This window comes from Phacochoerus africanus, chromosome 6 (assembly GCF_016906955.1).
Source record: "Phacochoerus africanus isolate WHEZ1 chromosome 6, ROS_Pafr_v1, whole genome shotgun sequence".
NCBI classification, from domain to species: Eukaryota; Metazoa; Chordata; class Mammalia; order Artiodactyla; family Suidae; genus Phacochoerus; species Phacochoerus africanus.
Window position 1 is genome coordinate 129,957,330 of NC_062549.1, and position 21,771 is coordinate 129,979,100.

The following is a 21,771-nucleotide window of genomic DNA, read 5'->3' on the forward strand; positions in this document are numbered from 1 at the left end:
AGCAGGAAGTTGGACAGACACCACTCCTAAGCCTCACAAAACATTGTTTTACTGCCGGAGAGACACTGATCATTTTTCCTGGTTCTGGTGCAAACGTCCTGGAGAAGAGCTCTGCTGAGTTTGGTCGGAATCAGGGGCTCACCCTGAGCCAGTTACGCCCAGCTGGGGGAAGACTCTGATCTGCTGGGCCTGCCGCTCCCCCGGTGGGTGAGTCGGCGCTGGCCAGGCCCAGACAGCAAAGCCGTGAGGCGTGGGCCGGTCCAGTCCTCGCCGCTCGTGGGAGCTTCTCCGGCATCATCTGCGGTTTGTTGGAAGTGAAGCCTCTTCAGCCCCTGAGCCTAATGAACCAGAACCTGCGTTTTAACGAGCTCCTCAAGAGGAGACACTCAACTTTCAGAAGCACAGAAAGCATTAACTAGGGATGACTGTTGTTTATTTCCTCTGAGGCTGGGAAATTACCACCGGTTTTAAGTTGTAGCAGAAGGTGTTTCAAGGAAATGTTTAAATTTTAAATCATCCTGTCTAAAACATAAAATGCAATGTTTTTAAAAGTTTTGGAATTTTCTTTTGGAGGAAGTTTTTTTTTTTTTTTTGGACGCCTGTCTTTCTTTTTTTTAAATATATATGACGATTTTTATTTTTTTTCCATTACAGCTGGTTTACAGTGTTCTGTCAATTTCCCCTGTACAGCAAGGTGACCCAGTCACACATACATGTACACATTCTTTTTTCTCACATTTCATGCTCCGTCATAGTTCCCAGTGCTACACAGCAAGATCCCACTGTTAATCCATTTCTTTTAGAGGAAATTTTACCAAGAATTATTTACTATTTTTCTCTGGGATAGTGAAAAGACATAGACATTTCATCTTTCTGACTGTCCCATCATTTTTGTAACAAATTCACCCACTCTTTTCTCACAACCTAAAGACTCAACTGGGGGCTCTTAGAAACCCCATTTCTCTACCAGTGACCTGTTTCCTCGGATTGTTTTCCTCAGTTGATTGTGGTTAAACAATTGGATATTGACCAACTTCTCGAGTGGTCCTGTGGTAGAATCAATACACTTTCCAAGCTTTATTATTATCACCCGATCTGCTGTCTCATTGACCCAAATTATCCTCATGGTACAGTAATTTTAAGAAATACGGCTGTTGGGTTTACGTCAAAGTAGTTCTCTCTCATTTTCTGAGCATGTGATTGTATTATTTTCGCAGTAGCGCCATCCATTTGAAGTGTAAGAAAACTGGAGTAGCAAAAGGACCTCTCCATCTGGTCCAGAGATTTACTGGAGCCGCTGAATTGTTGATCCTACAGAAAGTGAGTCTCTGGGAGAACCCGGAATCAGCCTTACTGCGAATTATCCAAGAACCTATACAGAATCAGTCTTGCTGGCAACTTTGTCTACCTGGATCAGATTCTGAAACTCTCTGGAGGATTTCCTAAAGTCTGAGACGGCCCCAAGGTGAGAGAGCCCTGGATGGCAGATGCATTAAGCTGCTATACAGGCAGCTCCGGGAGAACCAGTCTCAGCCAATCTGAAATCCCTTGGTATTATCTGTACGGGTGTATGACAGGCTTGATTGTCCAGCCTCAATCAGGAATAAATAATGCCACGGAACTTTCCAGGTGACTGAAGCCTAATTCATTTAGTTGGAAAGTGAATTTAACTCTTTGCATGCCTGTCTTTCTAAAAGAGAGTGTGTTGATTAGAATGCCGAGAAGATGGGTGATGCTCTGGGGTATGAGTGAGGCCGCTGGCAACAGTCTTTACCACTGCCCCCCAGTGGCTCCAGGACCCAAGACCCCACATCTTTATGCAATGGGGCAAATTTTTATTGAGGCACACGAATATTTTCACGGAAGAGAAGTGTCCGATTTAGGCTAAATTAGAATTATTTTAGTAATCCATCCCAAATAAATTAACATGGTGATCAGTAGTGGAAGGGGGCGGAAGAACCTCATTCACTGTCCTTGCTGAGGGTCTCCCGGGCTTGCGTCTCTGAGGCATCTTCTCTTTAAGGCGACAGCGTGATGTGTGCAGCTGCAAACTCGGGACCATCATTCTGTAAATCAATTTTGGGATCTTCTCTGGAGACCAATGCAGCTGTTTTTTGTTTTTTGGTTTTTTTTTTTTTTGAAATTTGCTGATCTCTGTCGAGTGTGCGATGTCTGACATGCCTGCAGCCTGAGGCTGTGCCGAGGTGCTGTCCTTATGCTGCAGAACTGTGTAGTCTCATTCCCTCATTTCTGGCTGCTTTTCTGCCTTCTCAGGACCCACTCTTTGATGCCATTTTGTGTTTCTCGCATCATCCTTCTTTTTTTTTTGTTTCTCAATATGTTCTGGCATTTGCATTATGTGGATTTGTTTCCAATATGTAAAAATCTGTGTTCTGATGATAACACATATTTATTGTTAAAAAACTGGAAAACATTGAAGGGTTAAAGAAAGAAACTTTAATTTCCTATTACTGTGTGTAATGTAAATCCACATGCATATACACACTGTATATTCCATCTGTCCACTTTGTCAACATTTGAAAACTGGACGCCGTATAAACATTCTACCAAGAGACCAGGTTGGAAGGAGAATGCAGACGATGAAGGAGGCAATGAGATAACCGATCCTGACGCAGCGGCCCCGCTGTGCCAGCCCGGTTCTGACGCCTCTTCGTTCAGTTCATCTTCACTCTGTTCCTACGATGCCTTCATCCTGTGCCACAGAGAAGCTGTAGCACAGAGAGATAAGGAACCGGCCCAATGTTCTTAAAGCCTTTTCTTCCATCAGTAAATACTTCATAAGCCAGAAGGATGGAGCAGGATGTCATCACATGAATACAATGTAACTTACGGTCATTGTTCACCATTTAGATTGTTTCCAACTGGAGTATCTTTCAGATGCTGCTGCGACCTGACTTGATACACTGATGAGTCAAAGGGCGAAGATTTTTATGGCCCTTGACATTGCGCCTCGCTGTCTAGAAACGCAGCGCCCGCAGTCCATAGATGGAATGTGAGAGTCTACACCTCATTACAAATATCGGCGTTTAAATACATCTTTGTTAGTTTCAAAAGTAAAAAAAAAAAAATTCTTTTGAGGGCCACACCTGTGGCATATAGAAGTTTCCAGGCTAGAGGCTGAACTGGAGCTGCAGCTGCCAGCCTACACCAGGGCCACAGCAGCGCGGGACCCGAGCCGTGTCTGCGACCTGCGCCACAGCCACAGGATCCTTAACTCACTGAGCGGGGCCAGGGATCGAACCCGCATCCTCATGGATACTAGTCAGGTTTGTAACCTGCTGAGCCACAATGGGAACTCCAAAATAGCATTGTTTTAGTTATTTTCATTTAGTAAAAAAGACTTTGTTGTTGTGGTTGCCCCTCAGCGGGTCACTCCCAGCACTTCTCTGCTCATCTCCGATGAGGAAACAGAGCGAGCGACTCAATCCACCGTGGTGCCTGGGACCTTCCCGCTGTTCCTCTTGGTGAACTTTGTCCTTGTTTACGCTTCGGGACCACTGATTCACCGCCAGGATGCATATTTGACGCATGTGTGCACAGAGTACCCAGTAGTAAAACCCAGTGACGGAACTCACCAGGCAGCTGGGTCACGCTATATTAGCAAATTTGATCCGCATTCTCGTCGGCGTTAGAACAGGAAAACAAAACAAGCAAGCAAGCTAGGCAATAAACACTGTACTCTGAGGGCAAATTTGGTTGACACTCCATTCCAAAGTTAATAGGTGTGCTGAAAACAGTTCCCGCACCCGTTCTGTGAGTCAGCCGCGTTTTTTTTCCTTATCTCCTGGTTCCCGGCCTTTTACTGAAAGTGCAGGTGAGGGAGGCGCGGAGGACAGTGAATGAAACAAAATGGAACCTTGACTACACGGTAAACAGTGAGGTTAAAGAGGGAGCTTTTTCATAGAAGCACTGTTCCCAGGAGCCAAGACACGGAGACAACCCGAATGTGCATCAACAGATGAACAGATAAAGAAGATGTGTGTGTATATATATGAAATAATGCCATTTGCAGCAACGTGGGTGGACCTAGAGAGTGTCATATGAAGTGAAGTAAGTCAAACAGAGACAAATATTATATGATACCACTTGTATGTGGAATCTTGCAATTTCCTATAATGGCAAATAACCTGAAAAAGACACACATACACTGAAACCAAATCACTTTGGGGTACACCTGAAACTAACATAAGATTTTAAAATTAACTATATTTCAATTTTAAAAAAGATACAGTATTGGAGTTCCCTTGTGGTACAGTGGGTTAAGGGCCTAGCATTATCACTGCAGCAGCTCAGGTCGTTGCTGTGTTGCAGACTCATTCCCTGGCCTAGAAATTTCCATATGCCATGGGTGTGGCCAAAAAGAAAAAGAAAAAAAGATACAGTATTAATTTAGCAAATTTGAATATGAATAAACTTTAGATTTTCCCTATTTTGTTGACAAAACAAAACACAAACCAACCAAAAAAACTTCCTGGGTTCAGCATGCTGACTTTGTAGCCAGCCAGCTGTGCGACCTCACTCACTCGGCTTGTTGGACCCTCTGCTTCATCTGTAAAATGTGAATAATGGCAATACTAATACTAACACCGTTTCTGTGAAATAAAATGAGATAATACAGCAGAGGCTCTCAGAGTTGTATCTGACACTTAGTAAGTGCTAAGTGAATGTTAGCTGTCATCATTACTATAAATAATAATAAATACTCTTATTATTCTTATGCCATGCAGTCTAATATCACTGCTAAGAAAAGTTGCTTGCATCTTCTCTCCATCAGGCTAATAATTATGAATAGCTTTAGTATAATTGCAGCCATGTTTTGGAGCCAGCTAGCCAAAGAATCAACCTAGACACGCTTATTGGCGGCAGAAAAAAGAAGGCCTGAAAATCCGAGGCGTGCAGCTGAGCCTCTGTTTCAGAGGAGGTGTAGTAAACTGATTAAAGAGATTGGTCTCCAGATCTTGACTAACTCTGGTTTAAACACGACTTAAGTCACTTACCAACTGAGATTGCAGGCAGATGACTTAACTGCGAGTCTTAGCTGCCCGTCTAACCACCTTTGGATACGAGAGCCTATGGCTTTGGAGGGCCCCGCCCTTGCCCCGTGCTGGCCTGTGAGAGGCCTGTGCAGTCACATAGGCCTGCACTGGGAAAGGTGCTGTGTTTTGCCTAATGCTCTGCTCTCGTTGTCTTGAAATTCTTAGGAACCTTGTCTTTGAACTTAGGTTTCGTAAGTGGAGTGTGATGGGACAATGGCTCATGTACTTAAGCGGAGCAGACACGTGCAATGCATGTGTCCAGCGCTCCTGCCGCTCTGTCTGCCAGTAGCAGTCGTGGTGTCTGGTGCGCTCCCTCGGTGTTGGATGTCAGCGAGGCGCAAGGGAGTGGGTCTGAGTAGACGGCGCCCGACAGCCTGGAGAGGATGTGCTTTCAGTCTAACCCAGAACCTTGAGGCAGGAAGAAGGCAGTGACATTCTAAGACACACGAACAACCGAGACATGGTGCCACATCCGTTCTTTCTCATGTTTTTCCCTTCCTTAGCCAACTGCTTATGTTGACAATTCTGATACAGAAGGAAGGGGAAGAAAGAGTAACCCATGGTTCCCTTTCCTTTCTGCCTTTCCTTATTCACCAGTGAGCCAGAGGTAGAGCGCGTAGGGCCAGAGGTGAAATAAAAACACTTGGCATTAGTTTTTTGTGCAGGGTTTTCACTGTTGTGGCAAGAATGAAATATATATGTGTAGGAGCTATAAATTACAAAGTGTGTATTCCACATGCGATTTAAATGCTCTTATATGTGCCTTTAGAACTAGCATTGCCCCATCTAAAGGTGAAGGGTAAAAGTCATAAGAATACTTTAAAATTGTGGCTTTTTAAAATTTAGAATAACTTTAACTAGCAAATAAAAAGCACAATGACAAACCAATAAACACTGTGAAAGACAGGAAAAAGCTTTGTATTTTAGCAGCTTTGATGACATTATTTGCTTACTGCTGCTTAAACAAGTGATCTCACGTTATCGTTTTGCCCGGGGTCCTCAGCTGGTGTCACTGATCCTTTCCTCTTTCTATGGGATAAGAAGTCCCAGGGCCGAGAGGCTGGGCCAGAGCTGGTCCCCTTCTCCTGATCACACCACACATGCCTGAAACCTGAAGTTCCCTGCTAGGTGGCTGAGCCTCCTTCCATGGCCTGCGTGGGCCACAGCTGGCGTGGGTGCCAGGATCCGCTCTCCCCAGGGCAGGTCGCCTCAGAGGTGTGGTCACTCAGGACTGGAGAGCTGGGCAAAGGGCAGTGGCTGATGAGCCCTGCGGGCTGCGGGGCCCACCCAGATGGGTGGTTCCTCGAGGAGAGCGCTGGACTTGGCGGGGGAGGAAGAACCGAGGGTGCCCTGTGGTCCGTCTGTCCCGGAGCCGCCATGTCCAGCATGACACAGGAAGGGGTCAGAGAATTTTAAGTTTGAATCTGGCCTTTCACGTCATTAGGAAAGTACTTTTGCCAAGCCTGACGGTGTCACAGCTTGCGAGCCTGACTTATAGTGTTTGCATATTTGGAGACGTGGCCTGTGGTCTCCATTTACACTTTTGCCTCAGGCCCCTCAGATGCTGGGGAGGGACGGGACGTGAGTACGAAAAGCACCCAGTAGATGGGGGCCGCCCTCCAGAGGAGATGGTGGAGCAAATCGTGACGGAAATGATGCGCCCCCACTGGCTTCTCGGACGAGGTTCCGAGGCCCCGCTCGCCTCTCCCTGCTCCCACGCCCCCTCCGCCCCGGGTAGGTGGTGGTCGTGGCCCTGGCAGCCTTCTGCTCTCCAGTCCCAGAGACGGAGGCCGTGCTCTCCCCAGCCTGGCCGCCTGGCTGCTTGAAGCGCTTGGGTAACACAGCCGCGCCCCGTGGGGAGGATGGGCAGCCTGAGTCACGCGCCAGCTGGGTTTGCCCTCTGCGGCCGGGGCCGTGCTGTCCAGTCTGCTGCTCATCATGCCTGCTTTGGTTCGGGGTTTGTTTCTAAGGGAGCTGGGATTACTTTGACGTTGAGGAAAATATTTCTCTCTCTAATAGCTAAAGTAGGTTAAGAAGAACCATTTAATGTTTCCCTTTTCTCCTGAGGTGCTAGGGACGAGGTAACACAGACTTTTCTCAGCTATGATAACTGTGCATAGCTGAGGTTTTCTCATTCAGTGAATATCCTGTCCTATTTAGATCCTACTGGATTGTCAACTTCATTTCTGTGAAATTTTACTGTAAGCCTCCTTGAACACTGCTTTATTTTTTTTATTTTTTGTCTTTTTAGGGCCGTATCTGCAGCATATGGAAGTTCCCAGGCCAGGGGTTGAATTGGAGCTGAAGCAGCTGGCTTATACCATGGCCATAGCCAGTGCAGGATCTGAGCTGCATCTGCAACCACCACAGCTAACAGCAACGCCAGATCCTTAACCTACTGAGCAAGGTCAGGGATCGAACCTGTGTTTTCATGGATGCTAGTCAGATTCGTTTCCACTGAGCCACGATAGGAACTCCAAACACTGTTTTATTGATTTGTCTGCTCTTTGTTTTAATGAATCACTTTAACAGATATGCTTGCAAAACATGGTTTTTGGAAATATTTTGGTGTTTCTTCAAATGTCTAAAATGTAGAATTATTTGGGGGTCCATTAAGGCCACATGTGGAGTAGTTTGTTTTTTAAGTATTTTTTTTTTTTTGTCTATTTGCTATTTATTGGGCCGCTTCCATGGCACATAGAGGTACCCAGGCTAGGGGTCTAATCGGAGCTGTAGCCACCGGCCTATGCCAGAGCCACAGCAACACGGGATCCGAGCCGCGTCTGCAACCCACACCACAGCTCACGGCAACGCCGGATCGTTAACCCACTGAGCAAGGGCAGGGACCGAACCCGCAACCTCATGGTTCCTAGTCGGATTCGTTAACCACTGCGCCACGACGGGAACTCCATAAGTATAATTTTTAAAAAATAGTGCTGTGGAGTTCCTGTCGTGGCTCAGTGGTTGACAAATCCGACTAGGAACCATGAGGTTGAGGGTTCAATCCTTGGCCTTGCTCAGCGGGTTAAGGACCCGGTGTTGCCATGAGCTGTGGTGTAGGTCATAGACGAGACTCGGTTCCCGCGTTGCTGTGGCTATAGTGTAGGCCGGTGGCTACAGCTCTGATTGGACCCCTAGCCTGGGAACCTCCATATGCTGCGGGAGCAGCCCAGAGAAGACAAAAAAAGAAAAAAAGGCACTGAAATTTCTTTTCTGTCTCTCATTCTTTAGCTTGTATCGGTATCGCTAGTCTATCAATGAGCAAAGGAAGAGACTTAGATCCCTAGAATCACCCCAGAGTGTATCTGGCAGTAGATTTCACCCAACTTGGAATATGTAGTTGTATTTGGAAAAATGGAGGTTTGATTTGGGTTGTTTCTTTTCTCTTGCTTGGTTTTCCCTCCTTGTTTTGTGCTTATTGCCAGACATCATGAAAGTGGAAGCATCACATTCTCTGGCGGACACCACGTGTGGATTGGCTACCAAACCACGGGTTCTTAAAATAGATGCTTCCCCTAAAATAGTGCCCACATACTGTGCACCACTAAGTGCCTGCTTGCTGACTGGCTGCAGAATTCTTGATCACAAAAACCGTGCCTGACCTGTTTACCCATTTTATCCTCCTCCCGTCTGTTGGAGCACTTAGGATACAATGCGGGTCCTTTAAAATATACGCCGAATGGATAAACGGATGCCTCAAGCACACAGACAGTGTGCTTAATGCAAAGCTAGGGGTTTTCAGAACAAGTGTGATGAGAAGGTACGTCAGCGGTGGAGCCGAAGGTGTTGTCCAGGGAGACTCAAAGTGACACACGGGTCTTGCAGGGCCATTCGGGGAAAGAGCCGATGCGCTAGGAGGCAGTCAGCTGATGAGAGGGCGTCACGAAATTACAAAGCCAGTTCCCTGGGGCAGTAAGCAACAACTCGGAGCCGGTGTGACTAGAGTAAGAGGCTGGACTTTAAGAGTTCATAAGCAGACGGGTTTGAGGGCATTCCTACGTCTAGATGATGGCCTTGGAAGTACTGGGTAAAACCCTACAGAATCGCCAGTATTCTCCCACTTTTCACTGATGGTTCAGTCCAGTAGTTTGCTAACGTTTAGAGGAGACTGGTTGAAGAGCAGGGAATTAGCGGCTAAGAGGTTGGCTCATCCAAGAAGATTCCGACACCAGGCAGGGTGATTCCGGAGGGAAGGGAGGAAGCGGGTTGTAACTCCAGGTGGGTGAGGGTGGTAGATGACAGGAAGGCAGGGGAGGAGGAGGCGAGATCAGCGGCAGCGGGTGGTCATCTAGGACGAGCGGCCTCGTTGGGACGTCGCTGCAGGGAGCCTGGGGAATACTTCTCTCAACCAGCTCCTGGTACTCGGGTGTTGGAGAAGGAGCAGCCTGTTCTAGGGAAAAGGGACTCTTCCAACAAGGCTTCAGGCTCAGCTAGGTAAAGGAGGCAGAGACATTCAGGGAAGACGCAGGACAAAGCTGTGGTTCCTGATGAGACGGTCTAGGTGAGAACCAGCCCTTTATTTGAAAATCCGGAATTACCAATACCCAGGACAGATTCATAAGATTTACCCACCTATGTAATCATCCCAAACTGACCTAGGTCATTCTCGGGTCACGACGGCATAGAGCGAAATTTTGGCTTATTTTTATCACATCACAGCCCAGATGCATGTTGCTCCAAGCTGCCTTGTAGCCCAGACTGCAGAGGGTGTCTCCTCCGCTCTTCTACCTGCTGACGTGCGCCTCTGCTCCCTAGGGGAGCACATCCCCGTGGCCTTCCCCACCGAGTCCCGAGGGGCCTTCGTTAAATCGCCCACGTGGGGGATTGCGGTGTCCGTGAGTGACCTCTCAGAGAATTTCCGGGCGAAATCCATGGAAGTCGTATATAGAATGTAGAGTCTGAGTTGGGGGCCTCAGACTCATTTGTCCACATGGGCCAAGGAAGCAGCCGCTAGTCAAGCATGTGTCCACGCTTGATTTTGTAACTTCCAGACAAAGATCAGTCTGCCGCTCTGTGCAGCTGGTTGGCAAAGTCCCCGGATGTGCCCTCAAGAAAGCAGTACTGAATTTTAGGACATCCGTGCCTGCCTAGCCTCAGAACTCTCTGCTGTTCTATTATTTAGGAAAAACTTGTATATAAGGAAAAAACTAGTCTTTCTTAGACTCAAAGACATGTAATCCATTTATTTCAGCTTTTATCTCTGGAGCAAAGCCAAGAGCTGCTTCTAGTTTGCACTGCTTGGGCCCCTGTATGATGGTCTTTCCTGAGCAAGGCTAGGGTGTCACTGTGTTGTCGCACCACAGTGACGTGTGCTTACGGTGAAGGATGCTGCCGTCAGTGCTCCGATGCACATGTGCTTGTGACGATTATACGGCTGTTACTGAAGCCACTGCCCTTAAGGTCCCCTGCCCTAATTTACTGAGGCTCTATTGATGAAACCTCACCTGCGCCTCAACTAGAAAGAGCTTTGCTCCTCCTGAACCTCTGGTCTGTTTCACTGTAGACGCTTGTTAACCGTGGCTCTGCCCGCCTGGGAGCACAAAATAAGCACGTGGCCTGGCTTTAGCCATTGAACAGAAGATCATGTTAGGCCTTGGATGTGCTGAACCTTCCTCTAGTTTTTCTTATGTATTCACTCTATCTCTTTATTTTCTAAATTTTAAAAATATGTTTATTGTGTATCTCTCTAAGGTGCCTCAAATCCTACTTTTAAATCTTTGAATCTTCGATTAAGGAATATGTATAAATAAAGAAATAAATTTGGGGTCTATGTAGAAACAAGTTCTAGATACTTTGTTTTTAATCAGAGAGGCACCCACATCTTGAGTTCATTGTGCCATTGAATTGAAATGGAAACGCCTTTCCTGAGAATACTTTCCCTAGAGGCGCGAGAATGCGAGATCAGTTCTTGATGGGAACTGCCAGACGGCTCAGGCTACTGGTCCCTTTCCCTTTTCTTCCCCTCCCCGTCACCTGTCCCGCCTCTGCCTGCTCCCACCTTCGGTCGGTCCTTCGTGTGGCCCTCAGACCACACCCCCAGTTCTCCTCGGGCAGAACTCTGGCCACATCTGCCTCCTGATTCACCCTCGGGTCTTTACTGCGTACAAGAAAAAAGGCCAGCTTTACTCATCTTCTTTTAAGTCAAGACCTAGCAGGAGCCTGGACTGTGGTGGGCAGCTGGTGGACATTTGTTGAGTGAACGTAGTTGCATTACCTAAGATGGGCTCATAAGGCCTTTGTAGAGCACTTGGCACAAAGCTCACAATATACGTTTATTTCTCCATCATTTTCCTTCACACCTGCCCTGAGCCTACCCTTCCTACTTCATGTCCCGTCGGTGTGGCTTTAAGCATCAACTCTTGGAACTGCATGCACACAACAAACATTCCTCTGCCTGTGGAGCCTCTGCCATGCTGCTATTTCTTCCTCCAATGCAATCTCCTTCTTAAATGCATTATCCTGTCCCAGTCTAAAGAACACATAGTTCTGGTGATGCTGGTCTGAATCTCCTCTATAACAAGCCATGCCTTTTATATTTAAATAGTGCGATCTGGCTGGGCATTTCTGGCATCTTTCACATGCGATTACATGTTCTTTTATAAATGACAAAGCTCCTTAAAATGAATTAAAACATACTTCTATTTATTGATATGAATAGCTTTTATACGTACATATCTAGTTGTTTGGCATTGTATTTCATTAAATTGCCTCGTGCAGAAACTCTAAAATGCATTTTATAAATTTTTGTAATCAAAATCAGGATGGATGATTTGTTTATCTCAGGAAAACTCAGCCCTAGGCTATCGATAGCTGTAATTCTCCCAGCCACTTCCACATAATTTTTAAGATGTGAATGCCAGGAATGGTGCTGTTGACCTGAATTTCAGGACAAGGCAGGGAAGGAGCAGGTGTCTCCGGAGGAGCCTCCGGGGGAAGGAACAAAGATACTTGTGCAATGTTGGAGATTTCTGACTTCAGGTTGTTCTTATCCACAGCCTGTACAGCAATGAAGAGATCCGTGCCATTTGTAAAAGTGATGCCTTCTGGTTTAAACACAAAGACCTCCTCTGAGTTGGCCTCCTTTGGGATGAGATCCGTGGTGTTCACTTGAAGAGAATCATTGAACTTGTCTCTGAGATCAAGAATATTTGTGCTTATTCTGATGATGTACTTGTCAGCTAAAAAAGAAGGGGGGGGATTGTCATCTGTAACTCTCAAGTCTTAAAGAAGTTTTACAAAACCCGTGAGAAATAGCACCACCCCATAACATTTCCGAGAATAAGTGTAATTGATGGTCCATGTTTATAAGCATTAGTATCTTTTTACATTCTATTTATTTATTTATTTATTTATTGCTTTTTAGGGCCGCACCTGCGGCATATGGCAGTTCCCAGGCTAGGAGCTGAATTGGAGCCGTAGCTGTCGGCCCACACCACAGCCACAGCAACACCAGACCAGAGACGCGTCTGCAACCTACATCACAGCTCGTGACAACACCGCATCCTTAACCCCCTGAGCGAAGGCCAGGGATCCAACCCAAATCTTCATGGATACCAGCTGGACTCGTTTCCACTGCACCGCAGGGGAAATCCTCTTTTTAAAGTGTTATTTTGTATCCTGACAGAGTGATGAATGTAAAACTGGACCCGTGCAATGTGAGGAAAGCGCAGCTCAGTGTTTGGCTGTCAGAGAGGAGGCCGTGTCAGTACTACCTAGCATTTTACTGCTTGTAGACGAAGTCTTCTTTGTCTTTTTAGCTATTTCTTGGGCCGCTCCCGCGGCATATGGAGGTTCCCAGGCTAGGGGTTGAATCGGAGCTGTAGCTGCCGGCCTACAACAGAGCCACAGCAACGCGGGATCCGAGCCGCGTCTGCGACCTACACCACAGCTCACGGCAACACCGGATCGTTAACCCACTGAGCGAGGCCGGGGATCGAACCTGCAACCTCATGGTTCCTAGTTGGATTCGTTAACCACTGCGCCACGACGGGAACTCCATGTAGAGGAATTTTTGATGCTTCTCAGACGTGAACATATGTACACCTCATCCAGGAATCTTAAAATGCAGATTCTGGTTCAGCAGGTCTGAGGTGGAGCCTAAGTGTCCACATTTCTAAGAAGCGTTTGTGTGATGCCCATACTGCCGTCTACAGACCGGACTGTGAGAGGAACAACCGAGAGACAGAACCTGAGGTTTCTTCCAGAGGACAGCTCTGCTCCACAGGTGTCTCTGCTCTAGTCCCCATTTTCTCCAGGAGTCATTACTAAAAATGGGGTTTAGGAAAGCACAGTTTGGCCAAATTTCAGAAGAAAAACCTGAGGATTTCCTATTCTTGGTTGAAACACCTTATACCCAGGCCAGCTTTTCCAGTTCTAAACTCCTCGTGTTTAAAAATCTTAAGCTTCCCTTTCAGGGGATGTCTAAGAACTCTGCTGCCTTCGGCCCCACGGGCATCGCCACAGGCCTGTCCCCACCTGCGTCAGCGCACGGCCCCTGCCTCCCGTCCCCTGCCCTCGGCTCGGCTGCTGACTCTCCACAGGGCCCCGCCGGTGGAGCTCACCTCTCCCGTGGTCGTAGTCATCCCCAGGAGCCGTCCACGTCAGATTGATGAGGTTGTCCCCTTGGATCCGGGCCTTCAGGTCGGTGATCTTACAGGGTGGAAAGAGGTCAGGTACGGGAAGCTTCGGGACGTCGGAGGCCACAAATGAACCTCCCGAGGCTGTTCGGCTGAAACACACTTGCTTGCCCAGAAGGTCATCCTTATTAACGTCGGGTCGTGGCGGGTTCCATTTGATCTCCCCTGCATCAGAAAATTCAGTGTGTACTTATGTATGACCCGGTGACTTCGCTGTCCAGCGGACATGGGCACAACACTGTAAATCAGCCATACTTTCATCAGAAAAATGCTGGAGAGGGCGTGGAGAAAAGGGACCCTCCTACACTGCTGGTGGGGACGTAGGTTGGTGCAGCCACTTTGGAGAACAGTATGGACGTTCCTTAAAAAACTAGGTATAGAACCACCATACGACCCAGGAGCCCCACTCCTGGGCACGTGCCCGGAGAACACCGCACGCTAAGGGACACGGGCACGCGGTGTTCACTGCAGCACTGCTCGCCACAGCCACGACGTGGAAGCAACACAGATGTCCCTCCTTAGAGGAGCGGATGAAGAAGATGGGGTGCGTACAGACAGACAATGGAATGTTGTTTGGCCGTGAAAGAAAGAAAGAATGGCATTTGCGGCAACGTGGATGGACCTAGAGATGGTCACACTCGGTGAAGTCGGACAGACAGAGGAAGACAAATACGCTGCAAGATCACTAACATGTGAAACCTAGTGAAACGATACAAAAGAACATATTCACGGAACAGAAACAGACTCAAAGATCTTGAAACCAAACATACGGTTACAAAGCGGAAAGGCTGGGGGGAGGGAGGGACTGGGGGGTTGGGTTTGGCACAGACACACCACTATGTACAAAATCGACAGGTAACAAGAGCATGCTCTACAGCTCGGGGAAATCTGTTCAGCCCTCTCTGATGGGCCACATGGGGACAGAATCTGAAAAAGAACGGCTATATCTATGCAGGTATATGGCCGATTCACTTTGCTGCACACCTGACACTCACACACCATTGTAAGTCACTGCTCTGCAATAAACCTTATAATAAAAATAAAAATATGAGAAAATTGGGAGTTCCCATCGTGGCGCAGTAGAAACGAATCTGACTAGGAACCATGAGGTTGCGGGTTCAATCCCTGGCCTTGCTCAGTGGGTTAAGGATATGGTGTTGCCGTGAGCTGTGGTGTAGGTCGCAGATATGGCTCAGATCTGGCATTGCTGTGGCTGTGATGTAGGCTGGCAGCTGTAGCTCCGATTCAACTGACCCATAGCCTGGGTACCTACATAGGTGGTGGGTGTGGCCCTAAGAAGACAAAAAGACAAAAGACAAAAAAAGGGGGAGGGGTTGCTCAGTGCAAGGTAAACAACACTAGGAAATGGCCGTATGTCCCTCCGTTTTGCTATTGGCTCTCTCTCTTCCTACTCTTTCCTTCTCCTTCTCCCCCGCCCCCCAAATCTACGTTAACTATTTGTTGTAAAGCTCCCAATTAGGTTGCATCTGAGGAAAAAAGCAAAGAGAAGCACAGTTATCTCACATATATGTATTTCCTGAATATTTAGTGGAATTGATTTTGTAATTCATTTCTGTAAATACGCATTTGTCCTGAAATTGTTTCTTTTCCCATCTTTTGGCCTATCTTGGTCTTGAGCTGCCACGAGGCCAGTGTAAATATCACCTCTACTTTAAACCTTCTCAGACTGCCTCAAGCCATCGCTTTCACCTAAGAAGTACTGTGGGTTTCACTGTCTTTCCTATGTATTTGTTAATTGATTATTGGAGGCTTCAGGAACTGCCTTGATTATTTATTTTGTGCATTTTTTCTCTTTCTCCATGTCTGTGTTTTATCTTTCTTATTAGATTGCAGTTTCTCACAAAATATTGTATGTTAGGGGTTCTAAAATTGTGTGCTTCTGAAAGATGTGATTTTCTCAGTGAGTGTATGGAAACCTAGTTCTTGCAGCCATCCCAATTTGCTTCACATTCCTGTGGAGAAGTTGTTTAAAAGTCACCCTGGAATTCAAAAGCTACCCTGGCCTGCTCACTGAGTGGGGTTCTCAGACTCTCTTGTCAGTAAAAACACCCCGTACTACCTTAACATGGCGTTACTCAGGCTACTTTCCCACAAACCCTACTTCTTTACCCCTCATAATTTTTTTGTTTGTCTGTAAAGACTGAGCTTGATGCCCATGAATCTGGTCTTGGGCAAAGATGACATGACGACCTTCGCAGGCTTAAGGTGAGTTCAGTTCACCAATGAAGAGCGTGCGTCTTGCGAACACGGCTCAGCAAGGAAGGAAAGGAAGAGCATGGCTTCCCAAGGCCACATCGTGTGTCACTGCTATCAGTAACTCGACCAACAGCCTCTCTCGCTTCAGCTTCGGTCCAGTGGGGTGGTTGGGAGAGCAAGGTGTGGAAATGTAGCACTGAGCACAACGCTAGTGTAGCCACTCGACCATTTGCCTCCTGACTTCTTTCCCTACCATGAAAGGAAGGACAGATGAGAGTGAAATATGCTGAAATATTTACAAGAGCTCTGAAAGCAGTGGTGTCTTTTGAGGCGCCTCTTCCCTCTGATCCCCTTTGCACGAGGTCCAGCAGGCACCTCAGAGTCCTTGTCTCCTGAGCATACACACCCGAAGAATGAGAGCAGTGGGAAGCGTCTTGGGGGAGCTGTCCTTACTACGCACCAGCGCTGGGACAGGACCTGGCAGGACAGGTGGAGACGGACGGAAACCAAGTCCTGGAGCCGCTCAGGACTCAGGCTCGGTCCCGATTCCAGCTCTAGTGCAGGGTACTCATTCGTAGCCAAGACTGGGGAGGGGCTCTCTGTTCTGTGGGGCGTGGTTTTCCCACCTGCTTACATGCGAGCTCAGAGTTCTGTCTGGTATTGGGTTCATCTCCTGTTCTCCCTGCTCTGAGCAGGAGAAGATGGGAGGGAAAGAGACAGTGGGCTTACAGCGATACAGACAAACATAGCAAGCTCCAAATTCTTATTTTTTGATTCTGCAGAAATGCCTATTTTTTATTTTGCAGAAATGCCTATTTCAGCAGAAAGAGCTTACTTACAAAATGTTTTCAAATGTATTAAAGATAATAACAGAATTTATTAAACTTATTTACTGGCAATCATTTGTTAGATGTATTTTCCTGTTTACTCCTTGTAACCACCCCATGAGGCAGTTCCCATTATGACACACCTTCTCGGTGAGGCAAGTGGAGCATAAGAGATTCCTAAACTACGTTATTTGGTAGAGGCTGGAATGTGAGCCGAGGCAGGCAGTGTCTACATCCACTCTAGTGGTTTTCAACAGGGGACCACTCTGACCTAGAGGATGCAGTGAATGATACCTACTCATGACTGGGGGGCTGCTTCTGACGTCTCGTCGGCAGAAGCCAGGACAGCTGCCAAACACCCTGCAATGCGCAGGACAGCCTCCACAACAAAGAGCTGGATGGACCAAACTGTTAGTATAGCTGCAGTTGAGAAAATGATTTAACTCTGCACCATTTTCTCCAGAAGTGGATTCCTCTTGATCCCAAGTCTTTTGCTCCAGCCAGGTGTGTTATCACGGATCACTTACCGTTCTCAATCCAGCCACGTATGTACCTGGCTCCACTCCGCGGGGGGGTCGCCTTCTGCGTGGCCGTGTTCACTCCTCCCAGAGCCCGCACTTTTACGCTGTATCGACCATTTGCATCGTAAGCTGTAAAATACCTCGAGTAGATACCGTCATTCTTGGTAGCATCAGCACCTGGACGGGGAAGTGAAGGAATCAGTTACTGTCCTAAAAGCAGCTGTGCATTTGTGTGTTTCCAACGCATCTGCAAAATTTCCAAAGCACAGATAATCCAGTATTATCTCCAGGAGAGTTTAGGACCTGACTGTGTTAAGGATGAGGTATACTTGGTGTGTGTGGTGTGTGTGTGTGATGTGTACGTCTTGTCTTCCTGAATCGGGGTCTTTCTTTTTGAAATCATGGATGAAGCCATGTGTCACTGTTACATCCATCATGGCCCAAGATCACTGCTCAACTATGTATCTATGGAACTGAACTGAATTTCCAAATGTTACTGGTGAGAAAAAGTCGTTATATGTGTTTTTTTTTAATTTATTACTTTTTCTTCAGGGTAGACAGAATTTGTTTTAATAAGGTTACTTGCTTCTCAGGAAACAGTCAGGTTCCTTCCAAAAATAAATGGAAAATTTTCTTTCTCTCTCCCTGTTAGATTTCCTAAATATCAAAATAATAGGCAGAATGTTCACCGCGGGTATGAGATAAGAATCCACATAGCTGTAGGAGTCCCATAAAACTGTACTTGAATCCATCTCTGCTGCTTTCTAAATGTGAAAGTGTGTGGTGACGATAAAAAAAGAGGCCCCATCTACCTACCTACCTACCTACCTACCTACCTACCTACCTATCTAATTTCCATGCAACCTCCTAACACAGAACAGCTATGAGTTTTCCTCTTTGCAAGGGTGTGGAACAGCCACTGCAGCTCCCTGGAGTCTGAGCCTGTTGATCTGGAGCCACTGATGTGCTGGGCTTTACAGAAGCTCAGGCAGGCCCTTCTTCACGTTTTCCAACATTCTGAAATACAGGAATGGTGGGGAGGCAGAGACCCCCCCAGCCAGAGCCCCAGTGCTGGACCCCTGCTCTTAACTGCCCTCCCACAGCAAGCCTGCCTGCTGTTCCCTGCTTGCTTCTTGGGAAAGAAAGATGCGTTCTTCAGTTTCTTGGGTGGTTACCTGCTCCGTTGTCCAGTAATTCCAAGGTAACTGTTTTCCCATTCTCTGATTCTATCAGGGCTGTGACCTTGGCCCTGAGAATGGGCAGGGTTCCTTGGTGAATCTTCGTGTAAACTACCATGGGGCTGGGGAATTTGCCCGTGTCTTTGTTCATTTTAGAGGTCACGGTAACCGGAGGCAGGGTAGCGCTGGACGCACGGGAGCTGACGGTCAAAGTCAGGGTTTGTGAACTTGCCTGCAGGCTGTACTTCCACGTGCCAACCTACCCAGAGCAAATGGAAACATTTCCAGTTAATAACTTTGGGTGACACACCTGAGGTCAGTCCACCTCTCCCAAGAGCCTATCTGATACCAGTAGGTTAAAAAGCCCATCTAAGAAGATTCTTGACACGCTCTCAGCCAAGGGAAACGTTCAGATGTTTGGGCGAACTACATGGTTCGTGTCTTGAAGAAATCCTACGTGGGGAAAATGAGGTTTGAAAGCGGGTCCTTATCATAGCCTTGGTATCTCAAGAGCAAGAGCAAATCGACAGGTTCCTGAGGTGGAGGAAGTGGCTCTCACGACGCCAGAGCTTCAGGGGTCATTTTGCATCTTGACTGCGGTGTAGCTGAAGCACCTGGAGAAAGTATCACCAGTTTCCTTTTTCTTGACCTGCCATCATACTGAGTGATTTTCACTGGATGGAGATTTTTCCTAGTTCTTTCTTTCATCCAGTACCAACTCTTATTTTTTAAGCAACCATCCTCATTTTAAAAGTCAAGATTATTCTGTGAAAAAATAGATTTTCTCTAGTCAATTTGTGAGCAGGGAAAAAGCAGAGCCCGTACCTTGGCCGTGCCTGGGACTTGGAGGTAGGCCATCTTGTTGTGTGTGTCCACCAAGAAGCTGTCCTGCTTCGTTCCGCTGGGATCCCAGAGCAGGATTTGGGGGGGGACGTTGGTCCAGGTGATGAGAAACAGAGTGTCCTTCCCCACAGTGCTGTCCACCACCACTGTGCCGTTCATCCACTCGTTGTTCTGGAGGGTTAAGCCCCTGCTCTCCAGCTGTCGAGAGAGACAACACTTTACTCTCTGAAGACAGAGCTCCCATCTCGCACCGCCTCCATTCTGCCCCCGGCCCCCAGGGGCCCCGTCGGAAAGCCTTCCGTGAGGCCCGGCTCCTTAGCCTGACACTCGGAGCCTGTGGTGACCCAGTTCTGAACTGCTGTTGCAGCCTCAGCTTCCGCAGTGTTCAGCCCCGCCCCGAAGCCAGACCCCACTTCCCCGCACGATGCTCACGCGTCCCGGACCACACGACCGCCACAGGCCCTGCTTTTCCTGGACGTCTGTGCACGCATCTCCACTAGTCTCAGCCTCGCCTAGCCTCTGAAATTCGGCTCAGAAGCCTCTTTCTCCATGAAGTGTCCTCTGAGGTCCACCTCACGTACCAGCGGAGGGCCCTCTCTCCCTCCTCTGAGCCCCACAGGGTCCTGGGTCTGTCGAGCCTCTGACGTCCTCACATTGCGTTGGCCTTACACCCACAGGTGTCCACGGCTCCTCTCATTACTAGACCGGAAACCCTCAAGGGGACTAACCAGGACTTCTGTCTACCCATATATGGATTGTTTGATTTGCCAATAACTCACTCCTCGGTGCTTGTGAGGATAAACGAAATGAGCCAGTGGCCAAGGCTGCTTTGTTGTTCAGAGTCGAATGAAGGAGCTGGGGAGCAGAGGTGGAGGAGGAGAGGGGCTAAGGAGACTGGAGAAAGTGTGATTTTGAGGATTTTTCTCCTGGGGGATTACTTATGGTTCTTCAATGGATACCCACTAGAGACGGCGTCCTGGTCATGGAGCCAGACTGCCTATTTTTATAGGTTTTGTCGATTAGGATCTGAAGTGTGGAGAAAGCAAGGGACCCTTAGATCTGTTTCTTTCTTTCTTTCTTTCTTTCTTTTTGTCTTTTTGCCATTTCTTGGGCCACTCCCGTGGCATATGGAGGTTCCCAGGCTAGGGGTCGAATTGGAGCTGTAGCCCCTGGCCTACGCCAGAGCCACAGCAACGCGGGATCCGAGCCACATCTGCAACCCACACCACAGCTCACGGCAACGCCGGATCATCAACCCACTGAGCAAGGGCAAGGATCGAACCTGCAACCTCTTGGTTCCCAGTCAGATTTGTTAACCACTGCGCCACAACGGGAACTCCTAGATCTGTTTCTTACAGTGTGTGGGTAAAGGAATTTTGCTCGTGTCTCTGTCTCTAACCCTTTTAGGTTTCTTAAATATAAAAATAATGCTCACGGTCACAGTTAATGACAGACCTGGGAACAGGATCGAGGTGTCTGGGCTGACAGCAGGGGCTTTTCACAGCACGAATCACTTTCCATCCATTATGTGAAAATCTTGGCACATATCAGGATTTGAGGTAATGGAAAAATAAACCAAGTAATCCCTGAATACTTGTCCTGGAAAATTTATATTGGGATGACCTACTCTGAAGACAATTCTGAGCCAATTATATTGCCATGGGTGCTTGTCAACAGATGTTAAAAAAGAATTCTTGGATCCATTACATTTCATGTTGCTGGTTTCTAAGAGGAAGTCACTTAGTATTTTTTTCAAACAAGAAACACTAATTGCCTTGTTTGAGTAGTGTTGGTATTTTAGGAATAATATCTAATATTAGGCAGAAACAATTTTAATTTTAATTCACAAGTAGAAGAATGTAGACCTTAAAACTTTTAACCATTAAGCTTGCTATCTTGGCTGTAGTTATTTATAAATGTGCAAAACCAAAGAGCAAGGAGTCTGACCTGGATGGAACGCTGGGAGACAGCTCCGTTCCCGGACGAAAGGGCCCCGAAAGCGTCAATGAGGCCGTTGTTCTCAGCCTGGTCTGAAGCATATGTCTGGAAACCACCTAAGATGCAGTTACATTACCAGCAGTTATTTTCTAGAAAGCAAGTGTTTGCAACACTTAGCTATTGTTAAGAGAGCAGACTACACAAAATGAATACTCTGTTCTGTTATTAAAAGTATCAATAGATCCATATCAAATAGGTGTCTGGATTAACTCAGAAGCTGATACCAAGTTTTTAATCCTACTCAGTGATAGCTTCCGTGGCTGCTGCAGCCATCTGCAGAGCAGCCACGAATCTCTGACGGAGCTGGTAACTTAAATCTCAGGTTTGAAGGTCATGCCCTCTCATTTGAGAGAGTCCACGAAGGTTTACTCTAAGCCCATTGATTTATTCTTATTTTAGACATAATCTCAGCAAGCTTGACTTTCACGTTTTCTCCGAAATCAGGAAAGAGGTCTGTGTTACAACCGTGAGAAATAAGGCGAGCCGGGACAGTT

The 21,771-nt window shown here is 47.3% G+C and overlaps 2 protein-coding genes across 2 annotated transcripts in view; one reads left to right on the forward strand and one right to left on the reverse strand.

Moving 5' to 3' along the window:
* ODF2L (outer dense fiber of sperm tails 2 like) overlaps positions 1–21,771 on the forward strand; it is a 362,976-nt gene that overhangs the window by 208,683 nt on the left and 132,522 nt on the right. The window lies entirely within an intron of this gene.
* Positions 11,679–21,771, reverse strand: part of CLCA1 (chloride channel accessory 1) — a 34,213-nt gene continuing 24,120 nt past the window's right edge. The window contains exons 9-14 of the mRNA XM_047785397.1: positions 21,227–21,333; positions 19,262–19,477; positions 18,434–18,695; positions 17,265–17,435; positions 13,619–13,858; positions 11,679–12,235 (exon numbers count right to left, since the gene is read on the reverse strand). Of these exons, the coding sequence (XP_047641353.1) occupies positions 11,853–12,235; positions 13,619–13,858; positions 17,265–17,435; positions 18,434–18,695; positions 19,262–19,477; positions 21,227–21,333 (1,379 nt within the window). The 3' untranslated portion in view covers positions 11,679–11,852. The remainder of the gene's footprint in view (positions 12,236–13,618; positions 13,859–17,264; positions 17,436–18,433; positions 18,696–19,261; positions 19,478–21,226; positions 21,334–21,771) is intronic.